Genomic DNA, 13,030 nt, shown 5'->3' with positions numbered 1-13,030 from the left:
ACATAATACTCTGTGGAAAATAGTCTTGAAAACAATGACAGCATCCTGGAACTGGAGTGTTCACCTGTTCTGAAGGCTCGGTTATAGTCACACTTCGGGTACTCGCGCACCCTCGCCAGCAGTGGAGGCGTTCATACTTGGAGCTTACATTGTTGTAGGTTTCTCCAAAAGGACATGCAGCAGTACTCTTTATAACTTATGAAATGTTGTAAATAGGAGAGCAAACGCTTGACGAACAAACTGTCTGAATGGTGCGCAGCCTTCACAGAGTGACTGGAGGCTGTGTGCACCTGCTGTCAGTCAGARAGCATGACCCGCCCTGTTCCGATCTGATTGGGTAGAACTTTGCTTGTGATTCTCTCTATTGGTTGAAAGAATTGTTTGTTTAAAAACTAGATGGCTTTCAAAAGTTTTTTTTCCCCCATTATATTCGTTTTTACAAATGACGGTCAACCGTCACGAAGGAGAAATTTTTCCATCTGTTTTTGAGGTGGGATCTGGTTGTCTGAAATGAAAATAGCTCGTCTCGGACAACCTAAATAGCGCTTATGTCGACCCCTGTAAATAAATCTAGAACGACTTAAGCCTGAAACATACTCCCTGCGAACTGCTGACGTTAGCACGGGTTGTCGCAGTTTAATGACGAAAATTACGTCACCGGGCTTCGCAGCGTCGTGTCGACAGCCCCTTTTGGCACAACCCCCCACGGTAGAACTTTTGACCCCCCTCCCGTGTCGACGGTAATGTGTGATTGGTCTGAAGTTCGTGGGCGTGTTTGTTTGTGCTGAAGCGCTCCGACACTCAAAAGGAAAAAAAAACTTGCTTCTGACTAGAGCAGACTGTTGAAGCAGAATTTTATAAAGTTAGTCAAACCGAGAAAAACTCATGAATGGAGATAAAACAGACGTGCACAGAGGAATCTGACTGATAAAAACTGTGGAGCTTTAACCAGGACAGATGTGGAAAAATACGTCAGGTGAGTGACGAGTCTTTTTTTCTGCATTGTCAGCTGTTGCGGAGAAATTCCATGCAGTCACGTATGTTTCATCGGAAGGGGGGTTTCCTGAGCTCGGCGCGGGTTGTCTCAGGGACTATGAAAGGTCTGTGCGTAAACGACTGCCGAACAACCACGTGACCGCGCGTCGACCTGTCGGCGTCGGAGCAAGTATGTTTCAGCCTTTACAAATGATGAGTGTAGAGGGGTACAGAGAATTTAACAAGTTGAATGAGTCCCTGTGATTGCAGTTCTTTGCTTTCCTTTTGGCTGCTCCACTCTGCAGGGGTCGCCACAGCGAGCCGACTCGCATGACCGATTTGGACCGGCCAGTAAAACACAGTCCTCTACAGAGAACCTGAAAACTCTCACGCTAATCTCACCGGTGGTTTTGGTAAAAGAAACTCACTGAGCCTAAAGTGAATGCTGACCTTTCCGGTGCTCTGCAGGATGGTCGTCCTGGTCCTCCACATTCGCTCGCGGCTGACGATATCCCTGGTGACATCCACCTCTGCGTCCACAAAGCTTCTCTGCTTCAGGGTTATGTCATCATCCAGATCCGTTTTAATGGTTGAGCGCTTCTTGGCCATAATCTTGGCTTTGATGGCCGCAATTTTCTCCACGGACATGGCCTCTGACAGTGATCTGGAAAAAGGTTGAATCATTTACCTGAACAGTTCACTGAGGGTTGGACAGAAACTTAATAAAAATGATGAAACCACGTCCATGATTTCATACAGAAATATTAGTTAAAAGGGATAGGTCAGATTTGCTTAAGTGTTCTGTGAAAATGAGTTTAAATCTGACTGGACTAACAAGCTAAAGCCCGAGGCATTCCTTGGCCAGAGACGGTTTAGAATCCCTCCAGCTACTTCTGGATCTGCCCCAGGTCTCTTCCCAGAGGGACATGCCCAAAAATATTAAACACTAACCAGCAATATCGGTATCGACCGATATTGGTCAGTTTTTAGAATATCAGTATTGGTCCGATACGTAAAACTGGGCTGATATTAACGTCCYATATCAATTTCCCACCTTTTAGCTTTGTGTTTCTGTTTTGGGAGGYGAAAGGGTTGAGTGTAGGGGTGTAAATCACCAGCTTTATCATGACACGAAATTACATCGATATGTTTGGATGACGATTCAATATTTCTTGATATATCAGTCTGTCACGATATGATTCAATTCAATTCAGTTCGCATGMCTGTGATCCATATAATGCGATATGCCCATCTAACACAATGACTGTGTTAGATTGGCATATGATATTGATTCACATCGAGCATATGATGACGATATAGATCGATATTTTCATTTTGCCTCAATATAACTGAATCATGAACCATTCAAATCAATATATCGATATAGATCTCTGTATCGTTACACTCCTAGTTGAGCGGCATCAGTTTCATTATTTACGGTATCAAAAAAGACCCAAGTGTGTTTGTGTGTATATGTATAATATAATGTGTGTGTTTGTGCAATACTGGTAAATATCAGTTATCGGCCATAACAGCAATAATWATATAGGATTATAGTATTGGCTGAAATTTTCAAATAGGTGCCTCCCTACTAATCAGTAGCCTGACCCACCTTAACYGACCCCTTTCAATGCAGAGGAGCAGCTACTCCACCTCAAATTCCCGTCACCCTTCCTCCAAGGCTGAACCCTGCCAGCCTACAAAGTAAGATCCTTTCGGCTMCTTGTGATCTTTTTTTTTTAACGTTTATTATTCTTAAATGTAATTTCATTTTGCTCTGTACCATGACAATAAAATGCATCATCAATTATTTATTCTACCTGATCTGATCCGTCTGCACGATGCCTTCCTTGTGGCCCTCCAGACGAGCAGCCAGGCGCTCCTTGTCCAAACGCACTCGTTCTTCATCCTTTGGGTCAACACACAATCATAAAACTCGTTAAGAAAAACAACCCATTTCTGAAATAGTTACAAGTATAATAGTTACTAGTTGTTTGTTTAAAGATAGGTTTATTACCTACAGTCACAATGYGTAAGTACAGAACAATTACTGTTATTGACCCAGAAGAATAGAAAGTTTATCTTAAATTCACTGGTTATTTTGCATTMGTGAGCAGTTGGTTATTAAGTCAATCAGTTAAAAGGACAAATATGTACATTAAATTGAATGATCAAAATCTAYCATTTTAACCAAATGACTTGTGTTTTTAAAAAATTAGACCTGATAGAAARGACATTTATTCAATTCAGTAAATTTTTATCCACCTACGTCCATCTACAATAAAAAAAAAAAAAAACACTCAGAAGGTAAGTGTACAAGCCACAAAATAAATAAATGCAGAAGGGTGGAAATCTACAGTACTTTGGTGGCCAACATGTCAGCAGAGCAACACTTCCCAACACAACCCCTGACCTGTTAGTTTGCCTGTTTAAGCTCAGTTAGATTTGTAGAAATAATTAAGAGCCAAATGAAACATTAACATCAGACAAGCTCATCATATATGAATGATCATATATAGTATAATCAATACAATCACATATTATACAATATATGTGAATAATAAAAATAATTCATATTTGATGATGTAGGAAAATGTAGTTCAAATAGAAAATTAGTCAGTTACAGTGCAAGTCTGCTGATGTAAAGCTTTTCTAAAAAWTCAGGTGTCAAAATTAAATTTCTCTTTAGATGTCAATCTTTAGGTGCGTTGTTAAATTAGGAACTAAAAACCCAAGTACGCAAAATGTGTCATTACTTGATGTTTTAGTTAAACTGTTTTCTATTTTTTGTAAATGTTTCTCTACTTGCACTCAACTATCTGCAGATTGGAAATTCACACTAAGCGGGTTAAAATCTCAAAGGTGAGTTTAAAGAAACAATTCTGACATTTCTGCGGAAACCGACCAATCAAGTTGAATGTTTTTAATTCCATATTTTAAATATTGTAGTCCCATCGACAGTGAAAACTTAAAACTATTACACTTTTTTTTGTTTTGTTTTACAGAAGAACAAGTCATGTGTGTTAGTACTAAGGATTTTCCTTTCAATTCTAATTTACTAAACTGAGCATCACAGAACCAGAAGAAGCGTAAAGCAGAACTCTGGGTCAATATTAAGCTCAACACATTAAAAATGTGACAATGTCTCCCTCATATTGTTTTCAATAAACAATGTGTTAACTCAGTTTTGCTTGTTTTAAAACAACTCCAGGGGTAGACATAAGGAAATTTTCCAGGTTGTCCAACGGACAACCTGTTGACAAAACCTGGTTGTCAGCAAAACATTTTGGTTGTCCAAAAAAATCTCAAGAAAAATGTAATTTAACAAGTATATTGTTCTGTAGACGAAGTTTATTACATATAATTGTTCTCAGTCAGCCAGGTTGACAGGAGCTGCATGAATAAAACTTCCAGTGTCTTCTTAGAAATAGAGTTCAACATTCATAAGCTTCTTTCTGCTCACACTAGGTCAAACATTTTCACTTAAATAGGAGTTTCATGTGTACATGACCTTAAAAGAAGTTACAGTTTAGTGTTCTGTTCAGTTTTATCAAGTTTTTTCTCCTTTCATTTTTACAAATGATGGACACTCGCGGCAAAGAACTTTAATCAAGATCTTTTTTGCTTGGTTGTCCACTGGACAACCAGGAGACAGGATCTGGTTGTCCGAAATGAAAATAGGTTATCTCGGACAACCTAAACAATGGTTATGTCTACACCTGAAGGCCAATCTCACAAAATTCAGCATATAAACACAATTTCATAGACCTTAACAATGTGATCAGTTTTGCATTAAAATGTATACCATATTTTTCGGACTATAAACCGCAACTTTTTTCCTGAAATTTGAACCATGCGGCTTATAGACCGGTGCGGCTTATACTGTACGTGGATTTTTTCTTCAGTCACCAGGGGGCTCTTATGCTCCATTTGCTTCAACCACTCGCTTCAAAAAAAGAAGAGAAAAAAAAAAGAAAAAAGCGATCCTTCCAGAGCCGACTGTTGTACCAGGAAGCAGCGATTTAAAGATAGTCAATGGCCAAAAACTCATAAGGGGATAAAACAGACATTTTTCATGGTGGAATCTGACTGATTAAAAACTTTGGAGCTTAATCCAGGACCAGTTTGTGGATAAACGTCGAGTGAAGAGCTGCTGACATTTTTTTTTCCGCATTGCACTCACCGGAGAAGGAATCCCATGCAGTGACGTATGCTGGAGCAGGAAGGCTTTCCCAGCAGCTGGGCTCTGGGTTTCTCAGGGGAACTATGAAAGGTCAGTGCGAAAACAAACGCCGAACAATCACGTGACGGCGCGTCGACCGGTCAACAGCCGAGCGACCATACTGCCAGCTTAGCCAGAGGTGTAGCGCCATTTTGTTTTAGCTAGTAGCAGACACGACACAACGGATCTTTAACAGACACTGTATTGGACAGTATGCGGGCCCACATCACGGATTTAGTGAAAGCAGCCATCAAGAAAACAAACTCAATTCCTGCTGTTATTCCTGGAGGTACAACAAAGTTTTTACAACCCCTGGACATCAGTGTGAATCGTGCATTTAAAGCAGCACTCAGGGGTGAATGGGAGGCTTGGATGACTGACGGGGATAAATCATTCACAAAAACTGGCTGAATGCGAAGAGCGTCATTTCCTGATGTCTGCCAGTGGATCCTAACAGTGTGGAGCAGAGTGAATGAGTCCACCATCACAAATGGGTTCTGAAAGGCTGGACTGCTATGTGAAGAGGACACCACAGCTTCAGAGCCAGCATTACCCCGGGAGGACAGCGACACCGAAAGCAACACTGAACAGATACCGCTGTGTGATGCAGCTTTTCTCAGCTTGTTTAACTRCGACACTGAAGAGGAGGACTTCGATGGTTTCAGTGCACCGGAGGACGATGAATGAGATGTTTTGTTGGACCAGAAATTGTTAAAGAAAACTACCAAAATAAGGTCAGTTAAATGAACCGTATTCCTCCAAACTTTAATTCTTAAAAAGGTTTGCTTTTTATGTTTTGATGTTGAATTCACTTTGACGACAAATTTGGGTGTACTGTTTTTTATGTTGGGGGTGCGGCTTATAGTCCGGTGCGGCTTATATGTTGATGTTTGCGCTTTTTTTTTTTTTTTAAATGGCGGGTGCGGCTTATAGTCCGGTGCGGCTTATAGTCCGAAAAATACGGTATTTACAAGGAATACTATGGCTATTTTCAAACACAAATAAGTGTTGCTAGGTCCGAGTCTTTTTGAGCAGGATGTTTTGTTTATTGATATAAAATGTTGACGATTGCAGCCGTTTTAAGGAAAGAGCACTGTATTAAGTCTAAATTAAACTACTTTTTACTCAAACTAAAGCTGTTCAAAGGGCCACCTACAACAGGTAATATATTATTCACAACCCTGAATGCCACTTTAAAAAGGGACCAAACTGTGCACAGATCACCATGAGTTTAATTAAAAATCATACTGAATGTATTTTGTCTAAAGAAAGTTGCATGAGTTTACCTCAATCCTTGGTTTTTTGGCTTCAGAAGAAACTTCATCAGCTGCTCTTTTGACTTGGAGAGGAAGAATAAAGACTTGTGCTTAGTGTCAGAGTGTTTCTACAAAGTTTTAATCACAAACTGCATTAAAATGTACACCAGTGGGTTCAAATCAATGAAACTGGCCTTAGCTGGACATCTTGGTTTTAAAGAAACAATAAATTTGAAACATTTTAAAAGCTGAACATACCTTGTGTCGGTCTTTGAAGACCTATTTCTATTGGTGCACTCCGGTCAATGCTCGTTGACGTCGCTGGAAATAAARAACAAAAAAGGAGTTTAAATATTTTGTCCCCAACATGGAAACCACAAATGTTTACTCAGCAAGCAGTTATGTGGTTGAAAAGAAATAAAACACTGCAATTTTATAAAGACTTCTTTGACAAATCATTGTGTATTTTGTGAAGAAAAAAAAAAAAGTTCTTGAACTTTGTACCAGCTGCAGACTGATTACACTTTCACTTCTTAGTTTGAGGGTAAAAAGTAGATACATGCAAACTGAAGTACAGAGCTGGAAAACCRAAGGTACATTTTTTTACTACATAGCATGAAAGTTGTTCAGGCTATTTAAATTGGAATGCTGGTAAACAAACCAGTATACATAGCTGGATGAGTGGTTAGGGGAGTTGTTCTCCAATATGAGAGTTCAGTTCCTGATATTTAGTCACATGTTGAAGTGTCCCCGGGCATGACAATGAACCCCCACTGCCTCTCATGAGTCCCAACTGCATATGAATGTGATTTATGCACTGATTAGTCTCTATAAAATCTGTCTGGGTTAGCTTTTTAGAGAGATCTAGTAGAGTGCTGTGTGAATGGTTAAATGAGGACACAGACTAGTATAAAGTGCTTTACCACCTCGTCTGCACCTCTGCAGACGAGGTGGAGAAGCGTGTTGGGGAAAAAAGTAAGACCAGCTTGCTATAAAGTTTTTTTTTTAAATGCATTGCCCCTTTCTGAATATAAAACAGGACCTAAAAATGCTCCAAACATCTTTCAGTCCGTTAAATTTTGTGCAGAATGATGAGGTTAAATCAAGAATTCAAGGATTTAAATTTTATTTTATATTTTTTTCTGGTTTTTCAGTACTACACGAGGAATGAAAGATAGATACTAAGGTCACAGTTGTCAACAAAACATAAATAAACAAAATAAAATAAGCCAGGGCTATTCAACTAAATTGCTCCGGGGGCCACAGTTACAGCAAATTAACAGCTGAGGGGCCGAACATCCAGCAATTAAAGTCATTATGTAAYTAARCCAAGTATTACAAAGATCTGTTACCTTTGAAATGGTTTATTTTGTTACATTTAATCATGAATACAACACACAGAACCCTATAAAAGTAGTGATAATTAAACATTATCAAAAACAAAAAGAACGCATTATCATGACAAAAAATAAAATTAAATTAAATAAATGTGTGACCCATCTCATCAGATGAGAGATTCAGACATATTAGGTTAAACTAAACAAGCAGATTTCAGATTCCTGACTTTTAAAGCCACATTTTAAGCTATTTTGATACCTAAATGTTCCTGACATCATGAGCAGTTCCACAGACTGATCAACTTGTCTGGCTAACTGGAAATGCACCTGGAAAGGTATGATTCATGTCTAAACTACATTTTACCATGTTATAATGAAGACTATGTGACAACATTTGAAAAAGGGAACCTCCGACCACGTTTGGATATCGGGATTTCCCAAAACATGTTAAAAATAGCTTCGCTAATTTGCAGGGAAAGCAGCAAAAATTCAGGGCTTTCCTCCTCCAAATCATGGTTAGTTGCTGTTACTGCTCAGAAAAGTGCTTCAAAARAAGACGACACAAGTTATTCTATCACTTACAAGAACACAATAGCCGAACAAGCGCTACTTACAACTCTCGCCATTGAGGTAKGACAGCAAGCCCTTTCGATCCGGTCGTCTGACAACAGGGATGTTTTCTGTCTGTTAACAACAAGTACTTGTGATTAATTAAGACACACTGAAAATGAATGCAAACAGTACTTTAAAAATTATTCACTATACCAATTCTGTGAGAGAGGGCCATACTTACTGCAGCTCGTCGCACATAGGATGAATGTGCCAGATGTACATTGTTGAGCAGGAATAAGATGGAGTCCAAAGTATAGTACTCCTTGGGCTGCCCCTCTTTACCAGTACTGGTGGAATAGAAGGTAAAAAAAAAAAACTTKAGTCATCAAGTTTACTTTAAGCATACTGTAGGACAAAAATGTTTCAAATAGCTGGTATTATAGGTATAGTGGGTTGATCTTATTTGGGAAAAGTCTAAGTTGTCTGTTATTGACACATGAACACTTTGCTGTCAATTTGARATGCCTATGTGTTCTGCGTAAGAAGGTGCTTCTTGAACTTTCAATAAATTAGTTTAGAGTCATTAAAAACAACAAAACAAGTGCTCCTGCACAAATCTGATCCCCAGACTTCATTAAACAACTCGCAGCTAGCTGAAGTTGCTATTAACTTAGCATCACTGAGGTAAGTTTGGCCGTGCAGATTTTTACTGGAGTACCCAACTCTAAAAACATATATTTAGCACTAATACGGATAAGCATAATATAGCCTGTGCTCTACGACTCAATACCAAAGAATCACGCAAAGTTAACCGGATAAAACCGCAAGTTTTAATCACGGCAAAGATGGGCTGGAGTTCTGTTAGCATAGCAAGTCGCGGCTAATAAGCTTTACGTCGTTCCGAAGCGCGAGTTGTGGGCCTAAAAGAAAACAAACGCACAATTTAAAGCAATTCAAGACTGTCATACCCCCAGATTATGTAGTTAGTCTTGACATTCTTCGGCCAAGAGAACTCTCCAAATATCACTTCATCTCCTTTGGCGATGATTTCTTTTTTATGAATGTTGTACTGACGGAGAACACTCAACACATCCGCCATCTTCACCTGCCTGATGTTGTATGTTAGCGAGGTCCCCGTATATCAACATCATGCGGTCCCACAAGATGCCTGAACTAAAARCACTTAAAAAATAAAAATAAAACTTCCGCGCGGTTTCAAATGATCTAAAACAGGGTGTACATATACTGCTTTGGTTTTGTTTATTATCACATTTATTACGAATCAGTTATCACAAACCTCACCAGAGGTGTTCTAATCTAGCCTACATTATTAAACGTGTTGCTTAATAAGACTGACTCGTGAATTTGAAAACACTGAGCAGCATAAACATTTATTAGGGCTGGGACATTCCCACTACAGTCAAAATACATGTAAAACAAAGTGGARATGGCAGACAGTGTAAAGGATAAGTGTTGGTGAGACATTACTATACATCTTAATTTCTACAACTTCATAAAGTGAACAAATGGTGCATTCACGGTCCTGCTGTAGTTAATTAAACCCATAACAATTAACTTCATGCCATAAACACTTAAAATTATTGCATGAGCAGAGATAGACATTTCAAGTTCATTTTTAGGACTGTTTTATACCAAAATGATATGTTGAATTAATGTTTAGCATTTCCTCTTGAATAATCTTGAGCATTAGTTTGCTCCAGAATTAAAATCCTAATGCAAACTGCAAGCACAGTGAAGTTCAGTCATTACWTTAAATCTACATATTTTGTCATAAAAAAGTACATTCAATCTGTTTTATTCCGTGAAGGTAGCAATTATTACTTTTTTGCATAACAAAATATTCTTAAATTAAAAATACAATAGGTCTGTAACAGATTCAGTCCTGGTAAACGGTTCAAACAGCTGTGATTTGTTTTTCTTCACATAACACAGCAACGTCCCAATTCTGATGCATAMAATTCAGACTAAAATAACAAGATTTACTCTATTTCTCTTAACTTCTAAACAAGAGTTAAAAATGTAAACATCGGCATTATTCTGCTGAAAAAAGGTAATTCTAATAATCMTCCCTAAAATGAAGCATCAGAGTTAAAACAATATTTTGCTCCCTATGAAGCAATGAACTGTGGTAAACTTCTGAACAATTAATCTGGTGTTGATACCGTATTGAACATCAGTCATTTATGACGTGATTACTGCTGTCTTAAAACAATTCATGTTAATATAAGTGTAGTGGAAAAACACAGTAATAAAAATGATTATGAAATAGCAATGATATATAGGGCTGCCACGATTAATCGATTAATCGACGACTAATCGATTATTAAAATAACCGATGACTAATTTAATAATCGATTAATCATTTTTTTTTGTTGTTGTTTTTTACTTTGTTTTTCTCTCCAAACTGCTTTGACACCTTCCACTGCCACATCTYCCTTTCTGTCCTTGACACACATGCACAGTAGTGGTAACTGGGGTAGGCCGTGGACGTCACAAGACATTATACAGACAGGCTCTGGTATCATGGCTACCTGACAACAGAGCTCAAAGTGTGGGATCATTTTAAGAAAATGAAAGAGAAACCTGTGTAATATCTGCAGAGCAGAACTTACCTTCCACAGCWATTATTTTTAGTTAGCATATAGCTAAAATCTAACCATGGTTATATAATAGCAGCTGCATTCTGYCYRGATAAGCTMTATGTTTTATATTCAATTAACGTATGATCTAATTAGTCGACTAATCGAATAAATAATCGGTGATTAATCGATTATTAAAATAATCGTTTGTGGCAGCCCTAATGGTACAAACCTCTATTCAGTTTCTAAAGTCCTAGACCATTTTTTCATATTACAGATTTAGTGAAATATGATGAATAACAAAGTAGAGGTGTTGTGTAAAACATGAATAAAAACAGATGATTATTTGCAAATTCTTTTCAATCTATTTTCAGTTGATTAATTCCAAAAATAAGATATTTAATGTTCAAATGGATAAACTTTGTTTGTTTTGCAAATATTCACTCATTTTGAATTTGATGCTGCAACACATTCTGCTGAGGCAGGAGCAACATAAGACTGGGTAAGTTGASGAATGCTCCAAAAACACCTGTTTGGATCATTCCACAGGTGAACAGGTTTATCGGAAACAGGTGAGTGTCATGTTTGGCATAAAGGGAGCATCCCTGAAAGGCTCAGTCGTTTACGAGCAAGCATGGTGCGAGGTTCACCGTTTCTCAGTGAACAGTTATAAGTAATTTAGTGATTTCATCATCTACGGTCCATAAAATCCTCAAAACATTCAGAGAATCTGGACAAATCTCTGCAAGTATGCAGCAAGACTGGAAACCAACACTCTGATGGTATGGAMGTGTATTAGTGCCCGTATGGGTAACTGTCTGTGAAGMCTTCATTAAAGCTGAAAGCTACATCCAGGTTGGAGCAAGATCCAAGACATGTCTTTTTCAGAGACGTCCTGRTGATTTCAACAAGACAATGAAGACATATTCTGCACGTGTTCCAACAGTGTGGCTTCAGAGTAAAAGACTGCAGGAACTAGACTGAGCCGCCTGCAGTCCACACCTGTCTCCATTGAAAATGTGTGGAGCCCCGGACTGTTGAGCAACTGAAGTTGTTCATCAAGCAAGAATGAAAGAATTCACCTACAGCTTTAACACTTAAGAGTCCTCAGTTCACAAACACTTATTGAGTGTTGTTAAAAGGAAAGCTGATGGAGCACAGAGGGAAACATGACCGTTCCAGATTAAAACACTAAACATTTTGTCTTTGTAGTAAATTCAACTGAATATAGGTTGAAAAGGATTTGTAAATCATTGCGTTGTGTTTATGTTTTACACAARGTCCCAACTTCATTGGAATTGGGGTTGTAAATAAATACCCATTTTGTGTAGCAAATGTTGAAAACTCATGTAAACTGGTTTGAAAAATGCAGTTTTTGTGATGATTTCTACTGTGCAAGGCTGGAGGAAACACACAAACCCCATCTCCTTTCTCACTGAGACTCTAAGTTATTCATCAAGCACCAAAAAAAAAACAAAAACCACAGGAGGAAGAAAAGTCACGGAAGTTGAAGAAAGTTTGGAGAGAATGGAGAGAGAGAGATTTGTGATATTTAGTGTTTGTATTGTATAATTAGGATGTAGTTTAGAGCTCACTTTAGTCAGTTTTAGTGTTTAGTGGTGATTTCTGAAGCTGCAGCTTCTGTTTGAGGTGGAGGACAGAACTTTAGAAAGAAGATGAAAAAGAAAAACAGAGTGAGACTTTGAGGAGGAAGAGGGAGATCATTCACTCGTGCCTGAAGTGACGTCGCCGGCCATGTGCTCGGGTTTTTCCTTGACTAATTATCTTAAAAGGTTTTGGTCTTGGGTACTAGCTGTTAGCTCATCAGTCCTGTCAGGAATAACCTGTTTCTCCAAACTGAGGTAATTAAAATATCTTACTATACTAGGGCTGCCACGATTAGTCGATTAATCGACGACTAATTGATTATTAAAATAATCTATGACTAATTTAATAATCGATTAATCGTTTTTTGGTRGTTTTTTTTTTGTTTTTGTTTTTTACTTTGTTTTTCTCTCCAAACTGCTTTGACACCTTCCACTGCCACATCTGCCTTTCTGTCCTTGACACACATGCACAGTAGTGGTA

General features: G+C 38.3%; 1 protein-coding gene across 1 annotated transcript in view; it reads right to left on the bottom strand.

Moving 5' to 3' along the window:
• cdc73 (cell division cycle 73, Paf1/RNA polymerase II complex component, homolog (S. cerevisiae)) overlaps positions 1-9,472 on the bottom strand; it is a 57,861-nt gene extending 48,389 nt beyond the window's left edge. The window contains exons 1-7 of the mRNA XM_014021712.1: positions 9,311-9,472; positions 8,584-8,689; positions 8,405-8,474; positions 6,712-6,774; positions 6,484-6,536; positions 2,796-2,884; positions 1,426-1,639 (exon numbers count right to left, since the gene is read on the bottom strand). Of these exons, the coding sequence (XP_013877166.1) occupies positions 1,426-1,639; positions 2,796-2,884; positions 6,484-6,536; positions 6,712-6,774; positions 8,405-8,474; positions 8,584-8,689; positions 9,311-9,441 (726 nt within the window). The 5' untranslated portion in view covers positions 9,442-9,472. The remainder of the gene's footprint in view (positions 1-1,425; positions 1,640-2,795; positions 2,885-6,483; positions 6,537-6,711; positions 6,775-8,404; positions 8,475-8,583; positions 8,690-9,310) is intronic.
• Between the last annotated feature and the right edge of the window lie 3,558 nt (positions 9,473-13,030).

The sequence above is a fragment of the Austrofundulus limnaeus genome, unplaced genomic scaffold (assembly GCF_001266775.1).
Source record: "Austrofundulus limnaeus strain Quisiro unplaced genomic scaffold, Austrofundulus_limnaeus-1.0 Scaffold302, whole genome shotgun sequence".
Taxonomy (NCBI): Eukaryota; Metazoa; Chordata; class Actinopteri; order Cyprinodontiformes; family Rivulidae; genus Austrofundulus; species Austrofundulus limnaeus.
This window is presented reverse-complemented; position numbering and strand designations above follow the sequence as displayed.